The sequence below is a fragment of the Rhipicephalus microplus genome, chromosome 3, assembly GCF_043290135.1.
Source record: "Rhipicephalus microplus isolate Deutch F79 chromosome 3, USDA_Rmic, whole genome shotgun sequence".
In the NCBI taxonomy this organism is placed as follows: Eukaryota; Metazoa; Arthropoda; class Arachnida; order Ixodida; family Ixodidae; genus Rhipicephalus; species Rhipicephalus microplus.
Genome location: NC_134702.1, coordinates 180,159,227 through 180,177,288, shown reverse-complemented (window position 1 = coordinate 180,177,288; position 18,062 = coordinate 180,159,227). Strand labels below are relative to the sequence as shown.

At 48.7% G+C, this 18,062-nt stretch overlaps 1 protein-coding gene across 1 annotated transcript in view; it reads right to left on the bottom strand.

The window, feature by feature from the left end:
• Chc (clathrin heavy chain) overlaps window positions 1–18,062 on the bottom strand; it is an 83,008-nt gene that overhangs the window by 12,019 nt on the left and 52,927 nt on the right. The window contains exons 9-10 of the mRNA XM_037420609.2: window positions 14,792–15,427; window positions 6,320–6,395 (exon numbers count right to left, since the gene is read on the bottom strand). Coding sequence (XP_037276506.1) covers window positions 6,320–6,395; window positions 14,792–15,427 — 712 coding nt within the window. The remainder of the gene's footprint in view (window positions 1–6,319; window positions 6,396–14,791; window positions 15,428–18,062) is intronic.

Below are 18,062 nucleotides of genomic sequence, written 5' to 3'. Positions count from 1 at the left end.
GGCAAGCTTTCCCAGCCACAGCGCGAACAATTCTCCCGTCATCACGGCCTTTTTGTTGGCCGCGTAGTCTGATGGGAGGGACCAAATGTTCTTGAGGCAACGAGGACTTTTCGACTTGCCTATCACTATCAGAGGCAACTTCTCGATACCAGTCATGTTCGCAGCAAACATCACAGTTATCCGTTCCTTATTTTTCTTCCCTCCCGTGCACTTGTCGCCTTTATACGCGAGTTTTGGCGGGCAGCAATTTGAAAAATAAGGCAGTTTCATCCGCATTTAATATGTCCTGCAGAGAATACTTCTCCATGTAGCCTTGAAGCTGTTGGGAATCCCTTCGCTGATCACCAGTTGTTGGGATCCCGGGGTGCTGTGGTAGCGTGGTGTAGCTTCGGGTTGAGGAAACGAACGCTTACGAGATGTGGATACGAAAAACAAACAGGTTTATGGCACTATTTACAAATATTTACAGCATGAGGTTAAGAGTTCGCAAACCACGAACGTGGTGGTTGAACCGCTACACAGTTCAGAGCCACGTCCTGCACTCTGCGGCGCCGTTATAAGCCCTGTCCGGCTCCTCCTTCAGTGGAACACCAATCACACACGCACACAACAGGTGAGGGGTACGAGCATGCACGGCGCACGTGAACATCCAATTTCGAGTCAAGATCACTGCACTTAAAGGTGGCGCCAGAGAGGCTCTTGCTCGTCGTGTATGTCGCTGGTCGAGGGGTCCCAAGCTTCGGACAGCAGACATCAAACGGTCCGCCAAACGGTCCGCTCAATTAGCAGGGCACTTTGTGGCGGCGGTCGCCGTTTCTTCAAAGGAATACGCTGTCTTTGTTGTCCCCTCTGGAACGGCTTACAGCTTCGTGGTGACATGACGTCTCATCCGCCGGCTAGCCGGGACAATACCTGGCGGGCATAGGCAAGCGGCGAGTCGGCTACTTCTTTGAGGATTAAAAGAGCGCCGCTCCCCCGTCATCTCTCGACGCTGGTTCCAAGAAAACCGGGGTTCCAGGCGTGGGAACGCTGCCCGGCTACGCTTCTCAGCGACAGCATGGCGCCTACCGATGTGGGTCATAACAAAGCTCTTCGGAGCGCCAACCTTCACAAGTTTCCATGTTGACTGCGTTCATTTCACCCGACACAGCACGGAAAATGAGGTTGTAGCGTTCGCGGAAATTGTGCAACCACCCATCTGAAGCAGCGAAGTCGTCGTAGTCTAGCTGCAGGGCGAAGTCCGCTGCCTTTGCCAGTATGACTGGGCCACTCAGTGGTATGTCCTGCGAACGCATTTCCTTTATCCAAATGAGAAGCGCTTTCTCGAGGTCAGGATACTTTGCGGGCCGCAACCTCCTCTTTTTGCTCGCAACTTCTGCCTCAAAGGCATCTTCAATTGTCCTATTTTTTATATAAGTAGATAGCGTTTTCGATACCCCATGCTTTTTCAGGATATCTTGCTTAGGCAAGAGTCAGGTGTCCACTTCTTGCAGGATATCAGCTTTCTCCTGAAGTGTTATGGCACATTATTTGCCGCGGGCGCACGCCATCAAGTCGGAGCAGCAGAATCGCGACAGACGGGAAGCTACTACCGGCGCTACCGCAACAAATGTTAGCCGAGGCCTAACACTTACACAAAGAATCGCGACAGTCGGAAGCTACTCTCAGCACAAACAGCCGAGGTGTACGACGCATGCCCGAGGCCGACTGCAGAGAAGGCTGGGCGAAGCTACGACGCACCCGATTTGCTGTGTGCTGGTCATGCCATCTGTCGTCTAACAGCGACAACTACGCAGGATTTTCAAAGGATCCGAGATTGGCACTTAAAAAAAAACAAATCTTGGAGGTTACGTAGGATGGAGAGCAGGCAGCCGCCGAGAGAGAGAGATTGTGGGGGAGGGGGTGAACAGTAAGTGGCGCTATTTTCTGCACTCTGGCCTCCGTGCCAGTTTTTCCGTTTTTCTCTCTGCTCCCTGTCAACGCCACCTTGTAACTCTGCAGCCGCCCTATCCAGTGACTAGCCAAGCCACCGATGCGGTGGCGCGCAGTCCGAGTTATCCGCGGCAGAACCTACTCGCATTCGAATTAACGGGCTTTTTTATTCATAGGCTTGTATGGAGCTTGGCCGGACCATAACTTATAGTTCGAATTATTGAAGTTCGAATTAATGAGCTTTCACTGTAATTGTTTCATCGACTCTGTCACACCTTGTGGTTTATTCAAGCCCACAGCTGCACCAGACAGCACTTGCAGATTAAAACATCCAGATGACCGGTCACCCTCAAAGCTTGGGTGTGTACGCATTTTCATCATCTAGAATGATACGGAACCCGTGCCGCTCCCGCAGGACAAGAGTCGTCTCAGGATGGGAAGACAGCTACAGAGAGCACACCCCCATGTGAGCATCTACAGCACCGTAGAGAGCTGAATGCTTATCTACGTTTGCATATACAGTTGAGCCCACATATAACGGCCCCACTTAAAACGAACTTTCGCTTAAAACGAACAATATCCCCGTGACCGTGAAAATATACATTGGTTCAATAGCACAAAATCGCACTTACAACGAACGTCTCTGAGCACCGCTGATCGGTTACAGCAAACAAAGTCTGCGGTCTGCCGACTTCCCTGGAAACCAATTTTGACCACGGATCAGGCATCGGCAAGGTGCCCATACATTCTTATAGTTAAACGCCAACCATGCCTCTGCGACCCTTTAGTTGCCGCTTTCTCCCACCCATGGAGGAAGGAAAGCTGTTTCCTTCCTCCATGCCCCGACCGCTTTTTGTCACGCACCCCTCCGTGCTTTGTCCCCCCGCTACTCTGAGCACCCCGCATCGCGAGACGGGGCCCGCGTTTTCACGCTGCCACCGATCTTTCGAAGACCGGTCGGCCATATACCCTGTTTTTGATTGCTGGTACTGTCGTTGGTGTCGCCGGCCTGGAGTGACCAGAACATTTGCCAACATCGTCAGTCACCAACTCAATCCGATAATCTGCGTCTAGAGCACGCGCATACGCTACCCCACCTACTCTGATAATTTGCAATTCGTTTCGTATTTAGGACTTGTTCTCGTTCACTTCGCACTCAACTCAGCATGCCTTCCGCGCATGCAGGAGCGTGAAAACGGCTGTTAATTTGTGCGGAACAAATCACGAAATATTGAAGTTCGTGAGACCACGCGAACCCGCCGGTGCAATAAAACGATTTTTTGACCACGGCCATCGATTCTTTGAACACCGTCGCGCGCACCGATCCAGGCGGCCATGCTTTGATTTCTGCGCACGCAGGCACTCTTTCCAAGTTTTTTTTTACGTGCGATTTTTGCGAACCTTTCAAGCAAGCTACCCAGCCTGCCTCCTTCCCTTGTGTTTTGGTTTTTCAAGGCAGCCCTCTCGCCACATCCTCCCCTCTCTTTATGACAACTTCTTGCCCCTTTCTCGCAAGTCTGCTCTTTTCTCGATCAAAACCCCTTCGCCCGTCTCCACCACTCCGCGACGCCCGCCATGCTGGCTCAAATTAGTTTTGTTTTCTGACTGGAAACGGGCCTAGAGCTGTTCCACGCGTTCTGGCATGTGTCGCGTGTGCGCGTCTTGCTCGCTCTTGGTGTGCATGTGTGATCATTCATGATGGCCAATGGGAGGACTAGCACGCTTTTTCCTGCCGCTGAACAAAACGTCGGAAATGTGACCGCTTGGCTTGAGCGTAATCCGCGCGTTAGGTGCCATGTTGCGGAGCGCTTGCTCATAGCTGTTGACCGCCTGGCAGCCAACTTGCCGCTTCGGGTGTCCCGATATTCAACTGTGAAGATGGTGAATATTTCGTGGGGGGCGGTGACAGCTACATGCGTGCGAGACTTTTCGAGAGGCCTACTTCGTCGACGTCGCGCCCAATGCTGAGCCTGAAGCTTCCGAACTGCGGTGGCGATTTGTGGCAGCGCGTCGTCGACTCTGACCTGGGAGAGCGGGTGGGACACCTCTTGATATGGTTTAATTACGGCCGATGATGATGCCGACACTGCGGAACCGTTTATAGATTGGGGCATTGTGAATGAAGTACGTGGCAAGAGCGATTTGGAGGAATCGGATTGCGAGAACGACGAAACTTTGGAGCCAGTGCCTCATGCAGCTTTTGCCACAGGCCTCGGCGAACGAGCACCCTGCCGTTTTAAATGAACTCGAGACTGCCCTTATCGCTTCTGCTCTTCGAAACACGTGCATCACGGACATTTTGGAGCAAGAAAAGTGTGTTTTCACTCAACTTTTTTTAAAAGCTGCGTTTCATTTACTACAAACTTCTGGATACACTGAACGGGTGCCGCATCACGCTCAGGTTCGTTATAAGCGGGCTTGACTGTTGGAATAGCATACTCATGAGACCTAAGCGACGAGCATATCCCCTTGCTTGAAGGAGCCAATTGGATCACATGACTAAGTCTGTGTGTGCCATTTCAGGCAAAGTATAGGCCCGAAGTCGAAGCTACATGTATTGTAGTCATGTATTGTGGTTTTCGGACTTACAGAAACATACTGTCCAATTACACAGCCCTCAGGGTTGGTACACATTCTAGGTTGACTTGCACAACGTTAGGCATCAGCCCATATGTAGCCTTATACAGCAACACGAAGAATGCGCGGAAATAATTCAGGGACATCACATTATTCAGTGATGGAAGGAACATTTTGCTTTTTGGAGCAGATAAATGGTGCTTTGGAGAAGCTTAAGGGTCTTCGGAGTCGAAAAATATGCTATAGCGTAGGGTTGCTATGGGTGTTTTCGGAGCAGGTGCATATTCCTATGGACTCCTGCAATCTAAAGAACTGTTTAAACATCAAATAAATATTTATATTTATTATTAAACATGCCGTATTCTAGTAACCAGCTAGTATACAAGCCGTATAGTAGCATCAATGGCATAAATAATGGGGGGGCCTGGGGTCATGGGAGTCCGGACTTTTATGTTCAGGCTGGGGAGGACAGCCGTTGCAGGGACAGTTCAGTATAGCACAATCAACTTTTTAAAAAGCTTCTTATCTGTTACTGCATATCTGTGTTAAATGCCCCTCAGCTGTGTTGAATATGGAAAGCTGTGTTGAATATGGAAATCTCAAAAAGGTTAAAAAAAACTGAATAGAACAATGCAATTACTCGAGCTCGGACCCCATGCTCGTTTTTTTTTTAATTCTATTTGAAAGTGACGTTTCTTACATAAATGAAAATACAACCCATATTAAAAATACAAATCCCACCATGGACCAATATGTATCACCTCTTGCGATTTTTCTGGATTTAGGTCACTGAGTAGCATGCTAGGGTAATAGTGCAAACAGCTTGTTCTTGGTTTTGCTTAGGCTCACGGGATGGTCCCATGGTTCAACTTCATTCTTTAGTTTGCCAATATCCTTTCGGAGCAGGTTTGGAGCAGTTACTAGCAAATGTTGCATTTTGGAGCAGCATTTCCCTTTTGAAGCAGTTTGGAGTAGCTTGAACAGCACTTCCATAACTGCATTATGTGTAACAAATTATTAGTTCAAGCTACGGTATCAATGCAAACGAATGAAAACCCCACGGAGGGTGGTTATTCAATGCAATAAGAAAGTCAAATCGCACGCAAAGAACGAAATCTGCACACCCAGCGCAGTATCAATCATAAATCAGGTAAGGTCTTCATTCCACTCTGGATGTAAAAAAAGTTGGTAGTTATATCCCCGATGAATGAACACGATTATCATTTAAAAACAAGTAATACTTGAAACAATACCAAGAGAAGACAATAAAAAAGCATGATTCGCACCGAAGTCTGACACCAACGACACTGTGCTATGAAATCTGCATGGTAGGGTTGCTAACAACCACCGCAGACAGACACGATTTTCTTGACACTACCTTGGAAAAAAGGGGGGGGGGGGAGAGAGTAAAATTTGAATACAAGAATTCGAACCGCTGACCTGCGTCACGGCCTCTCCAACTGCACGTCAAGCCACTACTCCATGAGAACAGAAAGATGGTGGCGTCTAAAACTACAAATTTAGAGGAACAGGCCCCCTCATTTTCACCATTACACTACGGTGACATAGTCATCACTTTACGATGACGGGGCTGTCATTATAGAGGCATCACTATTACGACGGGCCCAGTCACTTAAAATTTCACTATGGTGACTGGTCCCCTCTTACGACAGTACTGAGTTGACGAGCCCCGTCACCTTAGTCACTGCCAAAATTATAGTGGTCACAGCTTAGTCAGGAGAAAGGTTTTGCCTTTATTGCAGTACACCAGAGCTGCATGTTCTAACCAATTAGTCCAGAAATGACTCACCATAGACGAGGGGTTTCTGTTCATTCTGTGCAGATTCTTCCAGCCTCTGGTTCTCGTTCTCTTCTAGCTTGTCAACCTGCAGCACACAAAGCATACGCTCTTACTCTTTAACGATGATGCCACATATGCATATTTATTCTGTAGTACAGTCCATCCATGTTAAATTTAATTATTGCCTTTACGGACTCGTGTTACCCAAAAAATCGGCTGTTTTAACTCCACCACTTAGGAGCACAAACGCTCAGCTGAGAAGCCGTAAGCTCTCCTGTCGCACATCTGAAGAGAAGGCAGTTAACTAGTCAGCTCCGCAACGCGACACCTAGCGTGCGGATTACGCTCAAGCCAAGTGGTCACACTTTCGACGTTTTGTTGAGCGGCAGGAAAAAAAAGCTTGCTAGCCCTCCCACCGGCCACCATGAAAACACACGCACACCAAGAGAGAGCAAGACGCGCACACCCAATACACATGCCAGAACGCGAGAAACAGCTCTGGGTCCGTTTCCAGTCAGAAAACGAACCTCATTCGAACCAGCGTGGCACGCGCCACGGAGCGGTGGAGACGGGCGAAGAGGTTGTGATCAAGAGAGGTGGGTAGGCTTGCGAGAGAAGGGCAAGGAGCTGCGATAAAGAGAGGGAAGATGAGGCGGGAGAGCGATTTTGAAAACCAAAACACGGGAAGGAGGCAGGTTAGGTAGCTTGCTTGAATGGTCCGCGAAACTCTCACGTAGAAAAACTTGGAAAGAGAGCATGGTCGCCTGAATCAGTGCGCGCGGCGTTAATCGAAGAATCGGCGGCCGTGGTCAAAAAATCGTTTTGTTGCGCCGGCGGGCTTGCGTGGCCTCACGAGCTTCAATATTTCGCGATTCGTTCCGCGCAAATTAACTACCGTGAAATATCGAAGGTCATGAGGCCACGCAAACCCGCCGGCGCAACAAAACAATTTTTTCACCACGACCACCGATTCTTCGAACACAGCCATGCGCACCTATTCGTGCGGCCATGCTTCGACTTCTGCCCGCGCAGGCACTCTTTCCAAGTTTTTCTATGTGAGAGTTTCGCGAACCTTTCAAGTAAGCTACCCAACCTGCTTCCTTGTGTGTTTTGGTTTCCAAGGTGGCCTTTTAGCCACATCTTCCCCTCTCTTTATCGCAACTTGCCCTTCTCTCGCAAGCTTGCCCTCCTCTCTCTTGATCACAAGCCCTTCGCCCGTCGCCACCCCTCCACGATGCCTGCCACGCTGGCTCGAATTAGTTTCGTTTTCCGACTGGAAACTGGCCCAAAGTTGTTCTGGCATGTGTGTCATATGTGCGCGTCTTGCTCGCTCTTGGTGTGCGTGTGTGGTCATGATGGCCCACGGGAGGACTAGCACGCTTTTTCCTGCCGCTGAATAAAACGCCGAAAGTGTGACCACTTGGCTTGAGCGTAATCCGCGTGTTAGGTGCCACGTTGCGGAGCACTTGCTCGTAGCTGTTGACCAGCTATAAGCCAACTTGCCGCTTCGGTATTCCCGGTATTCAGCCGTGGAGATAGTGAATATTTTGTGAGCGGCGGTGACGACTACATGCGCGTGAAACTGTTTCTGCGAGACCGACTTCGTCGACGTCGCGCCCAATGCTGAGCCTGAAGCTCCCGAACTGGGGCGGCGATTTGTGGCAGCGCGTCATCGACTCTGACCTGGGAGAGCAGGTGGGACATCTGTTGAGATGGTTTAAATACGGCCAATGATGATGCCGACACTGCGGAATTGTGCACGAATTGGGGCATCGTGAATGAAGTACGTGGAGAGAGCGATTTGGAGGAATCTGATTGCGAGGACGAAACTTTGTAGCCAGTGCCTCATGCAGCTTATGCCACGGACCACGGTGAACGAGCCCACTGCCGTTTTAAACGAACTCGAGACCGCCCTTATCTCTCCTGCTCTTCGAAACGTGCATCACGGACATTTTGGGGCAAAAAAAATTAATGATTTCACTAGCAACTTTTTTTTAAAAGATGTGTTTCATTTACTATGAACTTTGGGATACAGTGAACAGATGCCGCGTCACGCTCAGGTTCGTTGCAAGCGGGTTCAACTGTATACTGCAGTAAGTCGAACCTCTGCAGTTACCTTAGCTCTTGCTGCTGCAAAAACAAGGTACTATGGACAGGGTAAAGCTATCAAGCTCTTCAAAAAACCTTTATGTGGTCTATCACTGGAGTACTACAATTCACCTGTGAATAGTTTTTAGGACATGTGAAACGTCATGTTAGATTGATTGATAGATATGTCAGGTTTCACATCCCAAAACCACCGTATGATTAAGAGAGACGCCGTAGTGGAGGGCTCCGAAAATTTCGACCACCTGGGGTTCTTTAACGGGCACCCAAATCTGAGCACACTGGCCTACAACATTTCCGCCTTCATCGGAAATGCAGCAGCCGAAGCCCGAATTCAATCCGACGACCTGCGGGTCAGCAGCCGAGTACGTTAGCCACTAGACCACCACAGCAGGGCCGTCATGTTAGATAAAACCCCATCAGTTGAAGCCGTTGTGTCTGCAAGTGTCATGAGTGCAGTAACCATTCATGCCGAAGCTCCACACCTCCCTTTCCAGTGCAAAGGAGAAATAACTTTCAGCTTGTATCAAGTGTGGAATGAGAGGGAACTTCTCCCAATAACACTAGCATGTGCAACGTCGTACCTGCTTTAGGCATTCGTCAATTAACTCACGGCCCTCAGTCCCCACCAGCTGCGGAGCAACTGACCACGGCGGCGGTCAGATCTGCAAAGCAGCAGAGGGTGCTAGGAATCTCTGGATACGGACAGGCCACCATTGGAACTTGAACTTAGCAACGTTTAACGTTAGAACGTTATCTAGTGAGGGAAGTCTAGCTGTATTATTCGAGGAGCTAGAAGGCATTAAATGGGATATAATAGGGCTGAGTGAGGTTAGGAGGACAGATGAGGCCTTTACTGTGCTACAGAATGGGCACGTCGTTTGCTATCGGGGCTTGGCAGACAGAAGAGAACTGGGAGTAGGGTTCCTAATTCACAGAAACATAGCTGGCAACATAGAGGATTACTATAGCATTAATGAAAGGGTGGTAGGCATTGTAATTAAACTGAATAAAAGATACAAAATGAAGGTAGTACAGGCTTACGCGCCTACATCCAGCCATGATGACGCTTCAGTTGAAAGCTTCTATGAAGACGTGGAATCGGCAATGAGTAAGGTGAAAACACAGTATACTATAGTAATGGGCGACTTTAATGCAAAGGTAGGGAAGAAGCAGGCTGGAGACCAGGCAGTAGGAGATTATGGCATCGGCACTAGAAACTCCAGAGGAGAGCTACTAGTAGAATTCGCAGAACGCAATAATCTGCGTATTTTGAATACCTTCTACCGAAAACGAGAAAACCGCAAGTGGACATGGAGGAGCCCTAATGGCATAAATAAGAACGAAATAGACTTTATAATGACTGCACACCCAGGAGTCGTGCAGGATGTGGAAGTGGTTGGCAAGGTAAGATGCAGTGACCATAGAATGGTACGGGCTTGAATCCGCCTAGACTTGAAGGAACGACAGAAACTGATACGCAAGAAGCCAATCAATGAGCTAGCACTGAGAGGGAAAGTACAGGAATTCAGAGTGTCACTGCAGAACAGGTACTCTGCTCTTAGCGAGGAAACCAACCTTAGCGTAGATACAATGAATGATAATCTGACGAGTATCATCACGGAGTGTGCAGTGGAAGTTGGAGGCAGGGTAGCTAGACAGGACACCGGCAAGCTTTCCCAGGAAACGAAGAACCTAATTAAGAAGCGTCAAATCATGAAAGTGTCAAGTACAACAGACAAAATAGAACTGGCAGAGCTTTCGAAGCTGATTATTAATAGACGTAAAGTATGCGATGTAAGAAGGTATAACATGGAGAGAATTGAGCACGCTCTGAAAAATGGAGGAAGCGTCAAACCAGTGAAGAGGATTGATTGATATGTGGGGTTTAACGTCCCAAAACCACTATATGATTATGAGAGACGCCGTAGTGGAGGGCTCCGGAAATTTAGACCACCTGGGGTTCTTTAACGTGCACCCAAATCTGAGCACACGGGCCTACAACATTTCCGCCTCCATCGGAAATGCAGCCGCCGCAGCCGGGATACGAACCCGCGCCCTGCGGGTCAGCAGCCGAGTACCGTATTTTTCGGTGTATAAGTCGCGGTTTTTTTCTGAATTTTTCGTCGGTGCGACTTATACAACGGTGCGACTTATATACAGTCTAAATCGGATCAGATGCCGTGAATTAGGGCCGTTTCACATGACACAAAAGTAGCGATTTTCAGTCCGTGAATTCGCTCGCAGCGAAAAAAAGGCGCCAGTTCGCTCCCACCGCAGCGGTCCGTGGCGAGCTTCCAACATGTTGGAAGTTTTCGCTCTGATCGCAGCGGCGGGAGCGATTTTTGTTCGGGACCCGTCGAAATAGGGCCAGGCCCGTCAAGCCGTCGAAATAGCGTCGACGTGTTTGTTTTAGCAAAGATTGGAAAGTGCTCTTCGTTACCGTTCATAGAAGCTTAATAATATCGTAACGTACAGATTTTTATATTTGAAACATTCCAGTGTCTGCCACAACAAACGGTGGCAAGAAACGTTTCTCGCCGCTCCAGTCGCAGAGCGAATATCGTGGACCGTTCGCGGTCTATGTCAAACGAAACCGCCATTAGCGGCGGCTGCGAATAGAGTGATTGAAGCGAACGGAACGATTTTTTTTTTTTCGCTGCAATTGCGGCATGTGAAATAGCCTTAAGGCGGCCTGGACATTGCGGCCACGCTTTCTCCGTCGGGCAGTTCGCCGTGCGCTCCCTTTTGTCATGCACGGAAACCACATTTCAGAAAAAAATAAAAAGAGTGGTAAATTACCTCCCTAGAAATAATAGTGCTTATATAGTTTTGCACAGAAAATAAATAATCATTGAGGGGCGAAAAAAAGTAGAGGTACTTAACGAAATTATAAATAATGGAAGGCAAGTTCGCATTTCGGACAAGAGCCGCTGGAGCCGCTTCGGTTGCCATCACTTCCGCCCGCTCGCCCGCCGCAGCAGTCGCACTTGCTGCCATTGTGCATGGTCAGGTGTTCTGTGGCATGGTAGCATAGGCGTAGCGGCGTTGTTGCAGCGTCCTCGTTAACCATGGCGCCACATGGAAAGCAAAGTCGGCGAAGTTTTGATGCGAAGTTCAAGCTGCGTGCAGTTGAATTTGCAGAACAACACGGAAATCGTGCTGCAGGAAGAGAATTCGATGTCGCCGAAAAAGTAATCCGGGACTGGCGCAAGGCTCACAGCGTCCTCCGGACAATGAAGTCTACTAAGAAGGCCAACCGCGGCAAGAAGGCACGCTGGCCGGACCTTGAGCGTAGCCTGCGAACGTGGGTGCTACAACAGCGAGCCGAAGGGAGAGGCCTGTCTACAGTGCAGCTGCGCCTGAAGGCGAAGGCTTTGGCAGCGGAGACCAACACTGAGGGATTCAGTGGTGGTCCATCGTGGTGTTTCCGCTTTATGCGGCGGAATCAGCTCGTCATGCGAGCCCGGACTACAGTGAGCCAGAAGCTACCCGACGACTTTCAAGCGCAGCTGGAACGCTTCAGCTCATTTGTGAGGGAGGAAATTGCAAAGAAGAACGTCAGCGCGAGCCACATCGTCAACATGGATGAAGTGCCGTTGACCTTCGACATCCCGCTCGGGAGAAGTGTTGCCGAGAAAGGCCAGAAAACTGTGACGGTGAGGACAACTGGCCACGAAAAGTCTCACTTCACCGTTGTGCTCGCCTGCTGCGCAGACGGCACCAAGTTGCCTCCCATGCTCATATTTAAACGGAAAACCTTGCCGAAGGACATTTTCCCTCCCACGGTGGTGGTTCAGGCGAACGCGAAGGGTTGGATGGACGAAGAAACAATGGGCGTGTGGCTTGACCGCTGTTTTTCACGTCGACCCGACGGATTCTTTCACGTGAAGCCAGGAATGCTGGTGATGGACAGTATGCGGGCTCATATCACCGACATCGTAAAAAAAAAGATCAGTTCGAAGAATTGTGTGCCTGTTATCATTCCCGGCGGCATGACCAAGTTGCTTCAGCCGCTCGACATATCCGTCAACCGCAGCTTCAAGGCCGTTCTGCGACGTTTGTGGGAGTCATGGATGTCGGAGGGAGAGCATAGCTTCACTAAAACGGGTCGCATGAGACGCGCTGAGTTTGGCGAAGTGGCGAAATGGGTGAGCGAAGCTTGGCATTCCATTTCTGACAAAACAATTGTGGCGGGCTTTCGCAAGGCCGGGTTGATCCCCGGCGTGGCCGATGTTGAGTCCGATTCGAGCGAGTCGGAGGACGACAGTGACGAGCCAGCAGTGCTACAACCCGAAATAGCCGCCCTGTTTGTGAGCGACTCGGAGGAAGAGGACTTCGATGGTTTTGACTTGTCGGAATAATAAAAATACTTCTGACTGGAAATATTGTTTTTATGTTTGTTGGAAGGCGCTCGCACGCGTCTGCCAACAGCTGGAAACTTGCAAAAGCGGCGGCCGCCTCAAGCATGCATTTTCGCAATGCTTTCTCACGACGCGACACTCGGCCGGATAAGCAGGTGCGACTTATACACCGGTGCGACTTATATATGTTTTTTTTTCGGAAAAACTGCCATTTTGAGGGGGGTGCGACTTATACAAGGGTGCGACTTATAGACCGAAAAATACGGTACCTTAGCCACTAGACCACCGCGGCGGGGCAAAAGCAGTGAAGAGGAAACTTGGGATAGGCAAAAGGCGGATGTATGCACTAAGGGACAAAGAAGGCAAATTAACTACCAATATGGATAGGATAGTTAAAATAGCGGAGGAGTTTTACAGAGATCTGTACAGTAGCCGAGACAACCACGACCTTAATACTATAAGAACTAGCAGTAACCCAGACGACACCACACCGGTAATGATAGAAGAAGTCAGAAAAGCTTTGGAGAGCATGCACAGAGGCAAAGCTGCTGGTGAGGATCAAGTAACATCAGATCTGCTGAAAGATGGAGGACAGATTGTGTTAGAAAAACTAGCCACTCTATTTACGAGGTGTCTCCTGACGGGAAAAGTACCAGAGTCTTGGAAGAACGCTAACATCATCTTAATACATAAGAAAGGAGATGACAAGGACTTGAAGAATTACAGGCCGATCAGCTTGCTCTCTGTAGTATACAAGCTATTTACAAAGGTAATTGCTAGCAGAGTAAAGAAAACATTAGAATTCAATCAACCAAAGGAACAAGCAGGATTTAGAACAGGCTACTCAACAATTGACCACATTCATACTATCAATCAGGTAATAGAGTAATGCTCAGAGTATAACCAACCACTATACATAGCCTTCATAGATTACGAGAAGGCGTTTGATTCAGTAGAAATATCAGCCGTCATGCAGACACTGCGGAATCGGGGCGTAGATGAAATATATATAAACATTCTGGAAGAAATCTACAGGGGATCAACTGCTACCATAGTGCTTCATAAAAAAAGCAACAAAATACCAATAAAGAAGGGTGTAAGGCAGGGGGACACAATCTCCCCAATGCTATTCACTGCGTGCTTACAGGACGTTTTCAGAAGCCTAGAATGGGAACAGTTAGGGATAAGAGTTAATGGAGAGTACCTCAGTAACCTGCGCTTCGCCGATGACATTGCATTGCTGAGTAACTCAGGGGACGAATTGCAACTCATGATTACAGAGTTAGACAAGGAGAGCAGAAAGGTGGGTCTTAAAATTAATCTGCAGAAAACGAAAGTAATGTACAACAACCTCGGAAAGGAGCAGCGCTTTGCGATAAGTAATAGTGCACTTGAAGTTGTAAAAGACTATGTCTACTTAGGGCAGGTAATAACCGCAGAGCCTAACCACGAGATTGAAGTAACTACAAGAATAAGAATGGGGTGGAGCACATTCGGCAGGCACTCTCAAATTATGACAAGTACATTGCCACTGTCCCTCAAGAGGAAGGTATATAACAGCTGTATCTTGCCGGTACTTAGCTACGGAGCAGAAACCTGGAGACTCACAAAGAGGGTTCAACTTAAATTGAGGACGACGCAGCGAGCAATGGAAAGAAAAATGGTAGGTGTAACCTTAAGAGACAAGAAGAGAGCAGAGTGGATTAGGGGACAAACGGGAGTTAAGGATATCATAGCTGCAATAAAGAAGAGGAAATGGACATGGGCCGGGCATGTAGCACGTAGACAGGATAACCGCTGGTCATTAAGGGTCACCAACTGGATTCCCAGAGAAGGGAAGCGGGGTAGGGGGAGACAGAAGGTTAGGTGGGCAGATGAGATTAAGAAGTTTGCGGGTATAAATTGGCAACAGCAAGCACAGGACCGGGTTAACTGGCGGAACATGGGAGAGGCCTTTGTCCTGCAGTGGACATAGACAGGCCGATGATGATGATGATGATGTGCAACGTACCTTGGTGATGTATTCCCGCATAACTTGCACAAAGTAGGGCATGGCAAAGTCCATAATGTTGTGCTTCCATGCAAGCTCGAGGATGACGTCGGGGTGCAGCAGGTCGTAGCACTGGAAAAGACAGGCACCAAAGCACTCGTAGTTCTTCTCGTCCAGGAACCAACTCAGCAGCTCCTCTGCCGTCTCGGCATTCTTGGACTCGGCAGCATACTCCATCGCGTCCCGGAACAGGCGATCCTTCTTGCACAATTCCACCGACTGCTTCCAGCGGTTATTGCCCTTGTACAGATAGGCGGCCAGGCGTCTGAACTCAACCAGGTCATGCCGCTCCAGCCGCTGTGCCAGGGCAATGTTGTCGAAGTTGTCGAAGGCATCGATGGAGGTGCGCAGACCCTGGAAGTCCTCCTCCTCGATGAGCAGGCCATTGAGAGCCTCGTTGACCGCCTTGTTGTTGAGGCTCTGCACCGAGCGCAGGTACGGCTTGACCAGGGGCAAGTGCCCCACTCGACTGAAGTGGCCCACGGCCCGCGTGTGATCCATGCGGGGCGCCAGTACCAACAGCAGGTCATTTAGCAACATTGGCTTGTGGTCCAAGTAGAATTGCACAGCCCGATAGTAGAGCTCGATGTTCGCAACCTGCAAGGTCGAGGCAAAAGGGTCTCGCTCACTGGCTACAATGTTCATAGCCACGGGCATGTTGCACTTATTTGCATTTAATGCATGGTCAACTTTAACACTACCACAACACCATTTCCGAACTCATCACTGCACTAGTCTGTCCTAAAGCTTTGAAAACATTTCTTCAACCTTTCAACAGTCTTGCACACCATGTTCACGAGAGTACAAGAGATGTGATGTTTAGTGGCACAGCAGCAGTAAGCGACTGAACGCGAGTGTATTAAATGTACACTTAAGCATTATAATTTGAATACAATTAATGTAACATTGCTGTTATTCAGTAAATCCGTATTCAGAAAATCTCGAAAGGGATGTTCAACTTTGCAGGATGTTCAGTATCATGACGTCATCACTGAATTGGCCGTGAGATTTTGAGCAGCCCGCAACAGAAGAGCAAGTTCTGTACGAGAACAAGTGTGGAGTTTGAGTGTACCAGCTTTTACACACTGTGATAAGGCCATGTCACGACTTGAAGTACAAGTCTTCGAAATGCTTTCAGTAATTATTAAGTAATTGTTTGAAGCACAGTTTAATTTTTTACAAATGCAAGCTTGTTTAGAATGCACTTTTGTTGTAAGAGCGACTCTCGTGTGCCGCCGCACGGACCACCTCAGCATCTCAACCCCTGGCCAGCACATGAACACTGCAAAGCAACTGCCACATTCGTAACGTAAAACCATGCACCTGCAAAACAACAATCGCTGTAAACACACAAGGCAAAGTTCCCTGTAGGCTTGAGTATACAGTGAAAGCTCGTTAATTTGAACTTGGATAATTTGAATTTTTGGATCATTCGACCTGTAAGTTGTGGTCCGGCCAAGCTCCATACAAGCTTATGAATAAAAAAGTCCATTAATTCGAAGGCAAGTAGGTTCTGGCGCGGATAATTCGAACTACGCGCCGCCACGCCGGTGGCTTGGCTAGTCACTCGTTATGGCGGCTGCAGAGTTACGAGGCAGCGTTGATAGGGAGCAAAGAGAAAAACGAAGAAACTGGCACGGAGGCCAGAGTGCAGAAAATATCGCCACTTACTCTTCACCCCCCTCCCCCACAATCTCTCTCCCTCTCGGCGGCTGCCTGCTCTCCATCCTACGTAACCTTCAAGATTTGTTTTTGTTTTTTTAAGTGCCAATATCCGAGCCTTTGAAAATCCTGCATAGTTGTCGCTTTTAAATGACAGATGGCATGACCAGCACACAGCAAATCGGGTGCGTCGTAGCTTTGCCGAGCCCTGGTAGGTGTTCTGTGCCCAGCCTTCTCTGCAGTCTGTCTCGGGCTTGCGTCGTATACCTCGGTTGTTGGTGCTGGGAGTAGCTTCAGACTTTCGCGATTCTTTGTGCTGGTGTTAGGCCTCGGCTAACGTTTGTTGCGGTAGTGCCGGTAGTAGCTTCCAGTCTCACGACTGCTGCTCAGACTTGATGGCGTGTGCCCACGGCAAATACTGTGCCAAAACACTTCATTCCAGCACACACAACAAGCTGGCCTTCCTACCAGCAAACACGACAGGAGTACTGCAGCCCATGAACCAGGGTATAATTAGAAATTTAAAATCATTTTATCGGCGTCATATGTTCGAACAAATTATTTTGTACAATAACTACCAAGTGACGCTCCTAGGTTCACTACACATGCTTGTGTGTGCTTGGAAGCAAGTGACAGCGCTTACGATAGCAAATTGCTTTCAACACTGTGGCTTCAGCACCAAAGCTCAGCAAGTTGACGAGCCACCAGCGCTCGAACACGGCGTCACCGCCCCCATAGCGGACGTTTTGGAAGACGTCGGCTTTGCGGACTACGTCGATGTGGACCCAAGTGCAGTGGTGTGTGGTGCACTCACTGCACTCACTGTGTGGTGCACTCACTGCGACATATGTCAGGTGAGAAGTGCAGAACCTGTCGCTGCCAGTGACAATGATGAAGAGGACAAAGCACCAGTGCGGCCCTCTGCTGTGGAAGTCATGGCCGGATTGAATGCCGCCTGTCTTTTCTTAAGTTTTGAAGAAACGGAGAAGAGGCCTTCCACAAAATTTGCTCGTTAGAGCAGAAAGTACTGGCAGTCGCCTTGAAGGAAAAAAGGAAGACCGCGATCACAAATTTTTTCTAAAAATAAATTCTTATGCCCTACTCGCAGTGTGCTATTGTTCTTCACTTTCGTTAGTTTGAACTTTCGTTAATTCGAACTGAGGTGGCTTTGCCCTGCGGTTTGAATTAATGAGCTGTTACTGTAAACACTGCACACATCCACAAAGTACTGAAATCTAGAAGCTAGCGTCTGTCGCTGAAATTCAAGACTTCCCCAAGCAACGATGAAAAAGTGCATGCGGGGAGCCCCACAGTGCACAGTGATGTTGCCAAAAATAGTACAGGGCACCATAATTTTTTTTTATTTTGCTTACTAGACAATCAGCACGTATTAAACTTGATTTCGAGATGTCACCTTTGACAAGCATCTCATATATGGCCCCTGTGCAAATGCATAAAACATTAAAATTACGACAATCGTGTTCAGTGGTCTAGGGGTACGGCCTGTAGGTCAAGTGTGCATGTTTAACATTATTGCCTCACCTTGGTGCATATGCCTAGCGAAAGAGAA